The sequence below is a fragment of the Athene noctua genome, chromosome 6 (genome assembly GCF_965140245.1).
Source record: "Athene noctua chromosome 6, bAthNoc1.hap1.1, whole genome shotgun sequence".
In the NCBI taxonomy this organism is placed as follows: Eukaryota; Metazoa; Chordata; class Aves; order Strigiformes; family Strigidae; genus Athene; species Athene noctua.
The window spans coordinates 12,700,328-12,712,430 of record NC_134042.1 but is presented as its reverse complement, the minus strand read 5'-3'; the positions used below and the strand labels follow the sequence as shown (position 1 = coordinate 12,712,430).

Below are 12,103 nucleotides of genomic sequence, written 5' to 3'. Positions count from 1 at the left end.
CCCAGCTTCTCTCCAAGTTGATGAACATAGATACTGAAATGACAGAGGTTGCATTCCCCTTCTGCGTCCCTACTGCAGGATAGTAAGGATATTATTTTTGACCAGCTGTCTTCTGTTCTAGTTTACTCCTAGGATAGGAGGAGGCTTTAAAGAAAATTGGCTTAAACCAAACTGTTGGGGTTTGTTTAACTACTACAATTCTTTTATCCCCAGTTCAGAACCTGAGTTGAATTTGTGTTTTGTAGCTAAATAGCAAAGATCATATTCTAGAAAAAAGGTTTTCATAAATCAGATTAGTTGAATGACATTTTTTACAATTTTTTAATACAAAACATGACCCGTAGGTGACTACTACTGTATTCTTCCATTGCGGCAGCTGCAACTTATAGAAAAAGAGGAATGTTGGCTAGGAATATTGTCTATAACAAGCCATCAGCTTTGCAAGAAAAGAACCTTTTCCCAATACAAAATGCCACAAAATTGTGGACATTTAGGCATGTTGCCATGCACATTTTCATATGGAAGAGTGAAATCTGCGGTAGGGCTCCATGTTTTATTGGAGAAAACCTTTATTTAATTGGGGGTAGAACTGACATTGGTTTTACAGCTGTTGAACTGTGGGGGGCTTAGTTTATTAAAGATCTCTAAAGAAATATAACTATCTCTTCCAGTAATTTGCTAGGTATTTAAAGGAATAATTTAATTATTATTGGCTGATTTGCCTTTTTTTTTCCCCCCCCCCCACCTCTCTCAGGAAAAGATCATGTCTGTAGATTCATTGGATGTGGAAGAAATGACAGATTTAACTATGTCGTCATGCAGTTGCAGGTCAGTGTCCCAAGCAGAGGTCAAAGTTTGTTATGTGTTTTGATTTGTAAGCCAAGCATATATGAAAATACCAGTAAAATACAGAGGATGATAAATTAAAAAAAAGATCATGAACGCATAGTAGTGAGCAAACCTAAATTGAGCGTATCCTTCTATCTTTTGCCTTTGATATCCTTTCCATGATTCTCTCAACGGAGAAAGTTTACATCCTCAGAAAGACCTGATTATTGAAAGAGTGAACTGTGATGTCTTCTGAGATAATTAACAGTCTTCTGAAGTTTTCACTTGAAGATAGTCTAAAATATATTAATCTGTGCATTTTGTTGGGTTTTTTGATGAAAGTGAAAAAATACCCTTTGCAAGTAAAAGAAAACATTTAAGTCACTTTACTGAAAGACTTGTTCCTATGAAAAGGGATAAAATGGGTGATGAACACTTAAAATTATGGGATTATTGTCCTTTATTACTTGGAAAAAGAAGTGTGCTCCACTTCATACTGTTGATCATCTGTTACTGTGTCAGATCAACAGTATGTATTTGCTGCATAGTATATTTCTCACCTGTTAGGTTAAGTCATCTAAGATATACTGTATAATGGAATGAATTACATACTTTTCCTTAGAGGTGAGCATAAAGAAGTCTTTGTGAGTGTTCTCTTGGTGGCCTTTTTTCAGGTGTGACACAGATACAACATTAACTATAGGGTACGTGCTAGGCCTCTAATAGAGATTAGTTTGGTCCATGTTGCTTAGGAGTAGAAAGATACTAGGATTCATATTTTAGAAAATATATTCTAAATTTAATGTTGGAGGTACTTGGAGACATATACTTATCATTGAGGTGAAATGTGTTATCTTTCAATATGCAAATAGGTAATGTGAGCATTCCATTGTTAGCCATGAACAGCTAAAGGAGAAATAGGAAGAATGAAAATGTCCTTTTAATTTTATCAGGGTCGGAATTTGGCAGACCTGCGTCGGAGCCAGTCTCGAGGAACATTCACCATTAGTACCACTCTGCGACTTGGGAAGCAGATTTTGGAATCTATTGAAAGTATTCATTCTGTGGGATTCCTGCACAGGGACATAAAACCGGTAAGTCTGTCCATTAAATCAAAATAGGCAAGTAATATGTTGCCATTAGATGACTGCATAAATAAGAATAGGTTCTAGATGTTAAAATGAAAACATGAGAAAGGCCAGATAATTAAATGTTTATTCATCAGGTAGGGCAGATTTTTTTTCTATTAATTAATATTGGGTTGCAACAACTTCGGTCTTTGTCATCATTGCCTCTAGTTACTTAGGCCTCCTTGCAATTTTCTGAGGTTAAAACTTCCAACTCTTACCTGTAGCGTCATGCAATCAAGAGTGATTGCCATTATATATTATATTAGATATTATATAATGAGTTTGGCTAATGGCAATTAATATCTTCACATAATAAATCTAAGATAATAGATACTAACTAGGGTGTATTTATAAGCTCTTCAGTAGCATTTTTTTTTAATTTAATATTTTTATAACAAGGAAAGAAAGAACAGACTGTATGAGAAAATTATTCAGTTGTTTTATTGTGCAATTCTAATAAAATGAGTGTTGTCAAATTGTCGTGAGGAAAGTACCTATCTGATAGCATCATACTTCTGTTCTTATTATTTTTTCATTTTTCTTTGTATTTATTCCTGAAATTGGATAAGCTGTTTTTAATATTGCTCTACATTGAAAATATGATTAGAACTCTGAACTTTCACAATTTGTAAATGAGGAAGAAATAAGCGCATTTTGTGGTTTCTAATAGATGCAAATATGGCTGGTTGTATCTGGCATATATTGCTAAATTTCCTGTCCAGCTGAATGATGTTTACATAAAATCTCTGATAAGTTTCTGTGCATTAGGGAATTTTCATTTTCCTGACTTCTTCCTTGCAACTTCTTATAAAACTTGTATTCTCCCTGACCTGTCCCCAAGACTTCATTTAATATGGAAAGGACACAGAGGAGGCAGTGAATGTCAAGTGAAATAGGTGAGAAGGAGTTAGTGGGAGTGCAAAATTTTAATGATGAAAACAATTCAAGTTTTGAATGGGAAATGTGTTCCTTTATGGCTGGCAGGATGTACGGGGGGCATGTTGTTATCTAGCTGTGTCTTGGAGTCTGTGGGCTCAAATAGGATGGAAATGGAGAATGCTATTAGGAGATGGAAAAAACCCAAAAAGTTAAACGTTGAGCCAGGATAAACAGCAGTATGAGGCAATATATTAGATTCATAAAATAATTTTTCTTCCCCTCTAGGAGTTATATTGTGACTTATACATGTAAAAGAAAGCGTGATTGCTTTCTAGCACGCAGTTTCCTGGCTTGAAAATACAAGTCTGTTTTATCTTTTTTTATGTATAGATTATAATAAAATCAAGTTTTGTGCTGAGCTGAAATCTTGAAATCCATGGGTGGTTATTTGTCTTGTGATGAATTAGGCAATGCTGAAATTCTGTTCCATTTAAAAATAATGTGGCTCACACTCATTTCAATTCATGGTTTCGATTCGTTTTTACCCTCAACCTTTGACATTGAAGCAGCTGTAATTTCATATTTATGTAGAACAGTACTGCTGTTTCACTTAATGAAAGAAGTAGTTTTTCTAAGTTTATTACGTTAAGCTTCCAGCTTGCTCAGATGTGTAGTTTCAACTCCGTTTCACAAAACTTGCTTTTAGCTTTATCTTTTTTTTATATCATGTAATCCATTTTAAGGGGTTTTGGTGGGGGGAGACTTGAACTGATTCAACAAACATGTTCAAATGTCATAAACTAGCAGTGTTAAGAATTTTTTTTTTCTGAAGGGCTAACATGGAATGTTAATCTGTAGACAAATAAGAACATCTACTGAAGCTTTTCAGTATGAATTACCTCCATAAGCCCTCACTGACTTTCCAGCTCTTACTGTTTCGTTGTTTTGAGGGGTTTTTTTTGGTGTCTTGGGTTTTTTTGAGGTTTTCTTTTTTTTTTAAACCCTGGTTCTTCACCCTCTCATGAAGAGGAAATGGCAGGTTGCACAACTTATTCTCTATTCTGCATGTATGATATTAATGTGTTTAGATGAACTTGTTAGCCCATAGGTTGGTAGTTTTTTCAAATGTCCAAATCAAAATATGTGAGTGGGTGACATGATTGGAAAATTCTTGATAAAAATTAGTATATTTTAAGTGATGAAGTAAGATGACTATCTCTTTGGACCACATAGGCTGCTGTTCAGATATGCGAAGTTGGATGTCTGATTTTCTTAACAACGTTGTCTTCAAATTTAATGGGAGTCTAGTAGAACTGAAAATATGAAAGGAAGGATAAAGAAGTACAATATGGATTTTCTATGATTGTGTTATTGCATTAAGATGTGCATATATTGAAACATGTGTGTGTATGTATCTATATAACTATCTGTATTTGTTTTTCTTCCTAGTCTAACTTTGCAATGGGACGTTTTCCTAGCACCTGTAGGAAGTGTTTTATGCTGGATTTTGGCTTGGCACGGCAATTTACCAACTCATGTGGGGATGTCAGACCAGTAAGACTTTTTCCACAGTTGTCAGTTTGTTTAATTGAATATAGTAATATGTTGTCTTTTTTCCTGGAGAAATACGGGGGTTGCACTGTACTGGTAACTGATCTAAACTTGACAAACATCATCCCAGATCAGAAATGCCATGTGACTTATTGATTATATTAAAAGTTTGACAGTTGGGAATGAATCAGGTTTCTGATTTTTGGCTTGAGGCAGAGGTGTAGTCTATGATATTTTTGGATAATCTGCTTTTTGGTTTGGAAAATCAACTGACAAGTAGGTTTTCATTAAATATCAGAGTAACACACCAGAGCTGAATTTCACTTGGTATTATATATTGCATTTAAAAAAAAAAAATCTATATAGGAGAAAAAAGTCAAACACTAAGCTGAATGTATAATCCTCTAAAAGAGAAAGTCTGAGTAATTAAAACAGTGATAGAACACTAATTATAATGTATAACAGGACATAGTTAAGTGTAGTTGCTATATTCCCATGTGATGCAGTCTGAAGGCAATTGTAGATAAAAGCGTATCAATGAGGATATTACAATTTTAAGTACAGTAGAGCCTCCCTAATTCACTGGCGGGCACTCCTTTTGTTAATTTAAAAGTTTGAAAATGAACAAGTCAGTGCCATTGTACATGCTGATGTTTTATAGAAACTTATTTTCTGTATTAAACGAGTTTAGTTTTCATTTTGATGGTAATACTGAATAATGTACTACTCAGTATTGTGTAGCATATTTATTAATGTGATGTGATTTGAGTAGTAGAAGCCATCTCTACAGGATTTTCAATTTTATTTTGCCTAAGAAGTTGGGAAAGTGGCAAATTTTTGTGTGCAAATTATGAGGTATGTGAATTAGTCAGGTAAATTAGCGGGGTTCTGCTGTACTCTATTCCTTCAGCCATAATGCTGGACACTGCAATGAAAGCAAAGAGCAAGGGAGACCAACAGAGTGGCTGATGCTGTTGGAAAGGTGAGCTGAATATTTTAAGTAGTTTTAAATGATTTTTTTTTTTTTTTTTTTATTTCTCGGTGTTCTTGTCATGTTTTGTATGTCTGGCTGCTTCTAATGTTTTTCTAACTGGCCTGTAATTTCAAAAAGAAAACAATTCCCAAGATTCTGTAATTTTTATATATATATATATATATATACACATACCAATGGTAGTATTTTCAGGAAAAGTAGGAGATAACAACAGAAAATTTAATATTTCTGCTATTCTTTCTTTTGTAGCAACTCAGCTCTTGCCTTTTGTTTTTCATTGCAGTGCCCTACAATGTAACTGAAGTAATTCTTCAATTTAATCTGTTTAGAATTTTCTGACAGTGTAACCCTTATTAGTAGAGTGGCAGTGAGGGGAAAGAAAAGACAGTAGTTTTATTTGTACTTAATAGTCAGAAATGGCTCTTGTATAGATAGCAATCATACTGTTGGCCTTGCTTACTAATAAAATGTATTAATATTTTCATTAAATGTGCTATGTGCTTTTCCTTAAGGCTATCCTTCTTCTAAATTTCATTAGATTTCTTCAGCAGATACTGCAAATAACCTGGAACAATGTAAAAGTGTGTTCTCCAAAAACCATAGTACTCTGTTGATAGGAACTGGTTCTTTAGTTAAGGTTGATTATTAGATTTTTATCATAAACCTACTTTTCTATACACCTAACTTCTGCATAAAGAATCCAGTGCCATTGAGATTTTGCATATCATCCCTGAGTCCTTGAGTTTCCATGATGTATTCTAAAAGAATCAGAAGAGAAGTTTCGGGAATTATAGTATCGGGTTTTAGTCCTCTGGCAGCTTTGTATTTCCCCCAACATTAAGGATTTCCTGGCGGACATAAATCTGTTTGTTCAACTCAAAAAAAAAAAAAAAAAAAAAAAAAAAGGAAGAGGCTTATTTGGATATGGTTGAAAGCAGAAAAGTTTGACAGGACTGTATTTCCCTCCAGAAATCATTGGCCAGCACCACTGGCTAGCATATACATTCCAACAGATGGAGATAAAAAATTGAGTTAGCTTTAAGACTGGTAGAGAAGAAGCCTCTTGTGTAGTTCTTTGGCATAATGCAACTTAGACTGGCAAGGGAGTTGAAACTAAAAGGCAATTACAAGAATAAATTATCATTGGTTTTCTAGTATGTCGTCTTGTTAATATAAGTGCTACTTGACTGAAGTTCACACAAGAAGTTGAGAAGAGGTCCTTATGGTCAGGAAGACTGCTTTATTTTGTGCAATCGGGTCAAAAAGCAAAGAGGAAATGAGAAATTTATCAAAACATTAAGCTACCCAACGTTAGACTCTTAGTCAATTCCAGTATGTTGTACCAAGACAGAGGAATGCAGCAGAGTTTCATACAATTTCAGTGTGATAAGGTGTTCTTGTTCTGGGTGTGTTTATAAAAAGAAGAATTATATAACTTGGGAGTCCATGGTTTATTCCACTTGACTGAAGTACATGCTGGTGGATACTGTTCGTCCATTCAGACCCTTCTGCATTTCTGTTAAAGCCTGTGCTTATTACAGTCTGAATCTTTTGTTTTGTCTCTCCTCTTGGGTTTCCTTTCTATGTCCACCTCCTCATATTGCTTCAGTTCCAGTTAGACTAATTTATCTTCTCCTGGCAGTTTTGGTGCCCACTGGAATAGTACAATACAACTAAGTGAAATTTTCTTTGCTCTCAGTTTCCTTTCTTTGCACCATAATGAAACCTGAAAGCATTCTGAAGGAGTGAAAGAAAAGATAAACACTGCCACCCAACTTGGTGTCGTTTGCAAACTTACAGAGGGTGCACTCGATCCCCTCATCTAGATCATCAATAAAGATGTTAAACAGGAGTGGCCCCAAAACCAAGCCCTGGGGGACACCACTCATGACCAGCTGTCAGCTGGATTTAACTCCGTTCACCGCAACTCTTTGGGCCCGGCCATCCAGCCAGTTTTTTACCCAGTGAAGTGTGTGCCCATCCAAGTCTCAAGCAGTCAGTTTCACCAGGAAAATGCTGTGGGAAACAGTGTTAAAGGCCTTGCTAAAGTCAAGGCAAGCAACATCCACAGCCTTTCCCTCACCCAGTAAGCAGGTCACCCTGTTGTAGAAGGAGATCAGGTTTGTCAAGCAGGACCTGCCTTTCATAAACCCATGCTGACTGGGCCTGAGCATCTGGTTGTCCTGCACATGTTGTGTGATGGTACTTGGGACGATCTGCTCCATCAGCTTCCTGGCCACCGAAGTCAAGCTGACAGGCCTGTAATTTCTCAGATCATCCTTCTGACCCTTCTTATATATGGGTGTCACACTGGCCAATTTCCAGTCAGTCGGGACCTCCCCAGTCAGCCAGGACTGCTGGGAAATGATGGAAAGCATCTGGGCGAGCACCCCAGCCAGCTCCTTCAGCACCCTCGGGTGTATCCCATCCAGTCCCATAGACTTGTGTGTGTCTGTGTGATGCAGTAGGTCACTGACTGTCTCCTCCTAGATTGTAGGGGGGTTTCTCCCAGTCTCTGTCTTCTGGCTGAGGAGGCTGGATTCCCTCAGTACAACTGGTCTTGTTATTGAAGACTGAGGCAAAGGCGGCATTAAACACCTCAGCCTTTTCTTTATCACTCGTTGCCATGTTTCCTGCTGTGTCTAGCAGGGGATGGAGGCTCTCCCTGGTCTGTCTTTTGCTGTTGACCTATTTATAGAAACATTTCTTGTTATCCTTGACTGCTGAAGTCAGATTAATTTCCAGCTGAGCTTTAGAGCTCCAGATTTCTGCCCTGCATATCCTCACAGCCTCTTTGTAATCACTGTGAGTGGCTAGCCCCTTCTTCCAAAGGCCATAAACTCTCCTTTTCTCTCTGAGTTGCAGCCAAAGCTCCCTGTTCAGCCAGGGTGATCTCCATCACAGGCTTCTCTTACAGCCCCTGGGGACAGCCTGCTCCTGTGCCATTAACACTTCCTTCTTGAAGAGTGCCCAGCCTTCCTGGACCCCTATACCCTTCAGAACTGTCTTCCAAGGGATTCTGTCAAGCAGTTGCCTAAACAAGTCAAAATCAGCCCTTTGGATGTCAGTTCTGCTGCCCCCTCTCCTGGCCTCTCTAAGAATAGAGAACTCTATTATTTCATGATCGCTGTGCCCTAGTCGGCCTCCAACCGCCACATCATCCACCAGTCCTCCTCTGTTCACAAAGAGGAGATCCAGCAGGGCACCTTCTCTTGTTTGTTCACTCACCAGCTGTGTCAGGAAGTTATCTTCCACACATTCCAGGATTCAAACAGGACTGTATTGAGTTTGTGTAAAATTTAGTTTTCAAAAGCTCAGGCGTAATCGGGTTTGGATAGCTAGCAGAAGATTCCTTGACGTCATCATGGTACGCTCTCAAATTCCTCCTCCTTGTCTGTCTTCATTCCAAGGCACACTGGGGATATAGGCTTCCTACATATTATTGTGGGAGTTAATAAACAAAACAAACATTTGTTTCAGCTGCATTCAAGAAAAATTTGAAATAATTTGCTGAATTAAAAGCAAGCAGCTACAAAAAGAGTCATCTAACATGAAGAATTTCAGCTTAAGTATGCAGAAGGTTTCAAGTGGCTGAATGCAGGATCTTACACAGAAAGTAGTGGCCAGTGTTTAAGTATAGATTATACTTCAGGTGCCATATATGATATGTTGGCTGTGAAGTTCACAGACAGCAGTGCTAATGAGTCAAAAAATTTTGATGACGTTCCAGCAATATTGCAATATAAAATGTTTACATTTTAAAGTAGAAATGAAGGTTCATTCACATTAGAGAACTTATATTTTTTCATACCATCTGTAGTAATTAATTTTTTGTTTCACATTGTTATTGCGGTTTCATTACGTACCTGGTTTCATTACAGAAAATGCATTGATGACATAGACGCTTCCCTAGCATGGACTTGGTTCTCCCTTATCTTTCTGTGGTGTGTAGACCCATTCTGAACGTTAGTTTCTTCATGTGTACTTACCTGTCTATGGTACTCCAAATCACAGCTTATGGAACGAAGTCTTCCACACATCATATTAATTTAATTGCAGGGTTTTAATGTGTTAGCATAGACTCCTTTGGGCAAATTTTACAGTAGCATTGGATATATTTGTGTTCACTTCAGTCTGTTTTCTCATCTTGCTGCCATGCTTTTCTACCTTTCTGAAATGGCTGCAGAATGAAGTTAAAAGCAGCTCTATCTTTCGCGATAAATTAAATTATTCTCTAGAGTAAATAGATGTTGTTACAGTAAAAATTGCTCCCAGGGTTTTTGTGCACTATAGGCAAACAAAGCCTGAGTTTAATGCTTATTTCAGTTCAGCTTGTGCAAGCTATCTTTCTCCTTCGTGGGGGCACCTACTTCTTGAATTCTCATTTGATTGTTGTTTATTGCTAGAGAGAAGTTTTAAAATGAGATATTTGACACATTAACTAGAAGAAGAATGTATTTTAATTTATGATTTACTCTGAAATAAAATAGGGTTTATCTTGCCGTTTTGATTCTTCTGCTGTTGTTTACCATAAGTAGTGTTTATTACAAAGTTCACAACAAATAAAGCTACTCTGGTTCAGTCTACCTAGAAACGAATAGTGGCTCATATATTAGTAAGCTGAAATTATTTTCTTGTTAAAAAATACATATTAATTAAATTGTCTGGGGATCATAATATAATCAAGCTTCCAAAGAAAATTGCATAGGTAGATTAGTCTACAGTTGAAAGAAGATGTTTAGCTTGTGTTTACTAAGAGATGTTAGCATCCAGAATTTTAAAATTTCTGTAATTATGCCGTCAGAACTAATTTATGGCTTCTCCCACACCCGTTGTGATAACAACATACTGTCTATTGACATCTTCTTTTCCTGTGCTGTTTTTTTTTTGTCTCAGCATTACTAGCTTTAGTCTTCTGTGACTCCTGTCAGCTTTCTCTCCTTTTCTCAGTTTTCTCCATTTTCCATTAATACAGGTCCTAAACCTGCATCCATGTAGCTTCTGCCTCTTTATCATTGGTGACAGTCTTCCTTTATCTGACTTCCTTCTGGCTTCATCTTCTCTCACAATTTAATTTCAAGTAATCTTTCTTCAGCCTATCCCTCTTTAGTTTTATGTTCCCTCCTTTTCCCCTTTATCTTCACATAGCCTCATTCATAAACTCATTTTTTAATTTCTAGGCACATGATTCACATTCATGATGTCCCTGTTCCAATACTGTTTCCTTCTGTTCAAACTAAAACTGTCATCTGTCCCTAGTATCTTTGTGAATAACTTATGATGAACTCAAACTCAACATGCTTGTAGTCTTCTTTCTCCTGTGCCAACCACTCAGCGCTACTTCTGTTCCTAATCACTGCATGTGATACCATCTTCCTGTCACCAAGGCATACTGGCAGTTTTGACTTGGTATGTCTTCGCATCCAGTCTCTGTATATATCCTGTCAGTGTTTTCTGTCTAATACGCACATGTGTTCATATGTGTATGTATGGGTTTGGTTTTTTTGTTTTTCTTTCACAAACCTGAAGTTCTTGTGTAGGTTCACCATCCCCTGGCCTGTTACAGTGTCTTTTTTCTGGTGTGATAAATACAAGGTTTTTGTCTTGACAAGCACCAAAATTCAGGGTTCTACTACAGACACAGTATATGTGATTTGTTTTGATTATGTTACCCTTCTAAAGCATCAAACAAGCTACTTTTAAGTATCCTCAAGCCATTTTTAAGGCTCTTGAGGATCTCTGCCCTCACAGCCTATTGTCTTTCATTCACAGTAAAGATAAGCAACAGCAAAGACGGTGACCTGCCTCCATTGCCTACTTCTGGATTTTTAAAGAAAGGAACTTCATTCTTTATTTCAGTGTTCCTTATCTTGGAAGGGAGATTTCTGTAACCACCCAAAACCTCACTGTTTTCTTTTAAACCGCTGTTTGGAAACGAAACTGGAAAAGTATCATTATTTTCTGTAGGAGCTGAAAATAATCTTTGACCATTAAACCTTCAAATACAGTCTGTAATGACTAATTATTATTTAAGGTTTAAATGGAAGGCGTGCTTAACAACAAAAAGCAGAATTTAGTGCCAGTCTGTATAGAACAACACAAAGATGGAGATAATGCTGCATATGGAAGGTATTATTTTCTAACACAAGAAACCATACGTGAATGATAGGAAGTCTTATTTATGTGCGTGCATTGTAGATATTGCTTCTTATTTTGAATTACTGAAGAAACTAGTTTCAACATCGCACTTTCACTTTGTCTGTTCTTAGTTGTTTCTTATAGACAGCTTTGAAGGGAGGTTTTTTTTGTTGTCAGTTTATTTCATTCCTGAGAAGTTATGGTGTCTCCTTAGACTTCTTACTTGGAAGAAAGGTCAAGGCAGAGAGTGTAGAATGAGAAAGCCTTTCTTGAAGATCATCCCAACTAATTCCATGAAGACTTCAAGCCATACTTCTGTATTAAACGATAGCCCAAAGTTTTTCTGTCATGCTTGTCAGCTGCTAAGGCAGGCATCTCAGTGTCATTTTCAGAGATGTTGCTCATCTTCATACTACCCATCTTAATGTCAGATTCCATGGTGTTTTAGAACCATTAAAACCATGCTACCAGGGAGTCCATTCAGCTGTAGCTGCTCCTATCTCAATACTGTTTTGAAAAATGCAGGTTTAATATTAAGAGCTTCTCAGAAAGTAGTACTTAAAGAACAGGAAGAGGAGTCCCA

General features: G+C 37.0%; 1 protein-coding gene across 3 annotated transcripts in view; it reads left to right on the top strand.

The window, feature by feature from the left end:
* Window positions 1-12,103, top strand: part of TTBK2 (tau tubulin kinase 2) — a 101,689-nt gene that overhangs the window by 36,774 nt on the left and 52,812 nt on the right. For 2 of the 3 annotated variants that reach the window (XM_074909602.1, XM_074909601.1), the window contains exons 4-6: window positions 755-828; window positions 1,782-1,922; window positions 4,287-4,391. In XM_074909602.1, coding sequence (XP_074765703.1) covers window positions 755-828; window positions 1,782-1,922; window positions 4,287-4,391 — 320 coding nt within the window. Of the gene's footprint in view, window positions 1-754; window positions 829-1,781; window positions 1,923-4,286; window positions 5,371-12,103 lie in introns of those variants that run through there. The other variant, XM_074909603.1, reaches the window with a different exon arrangement.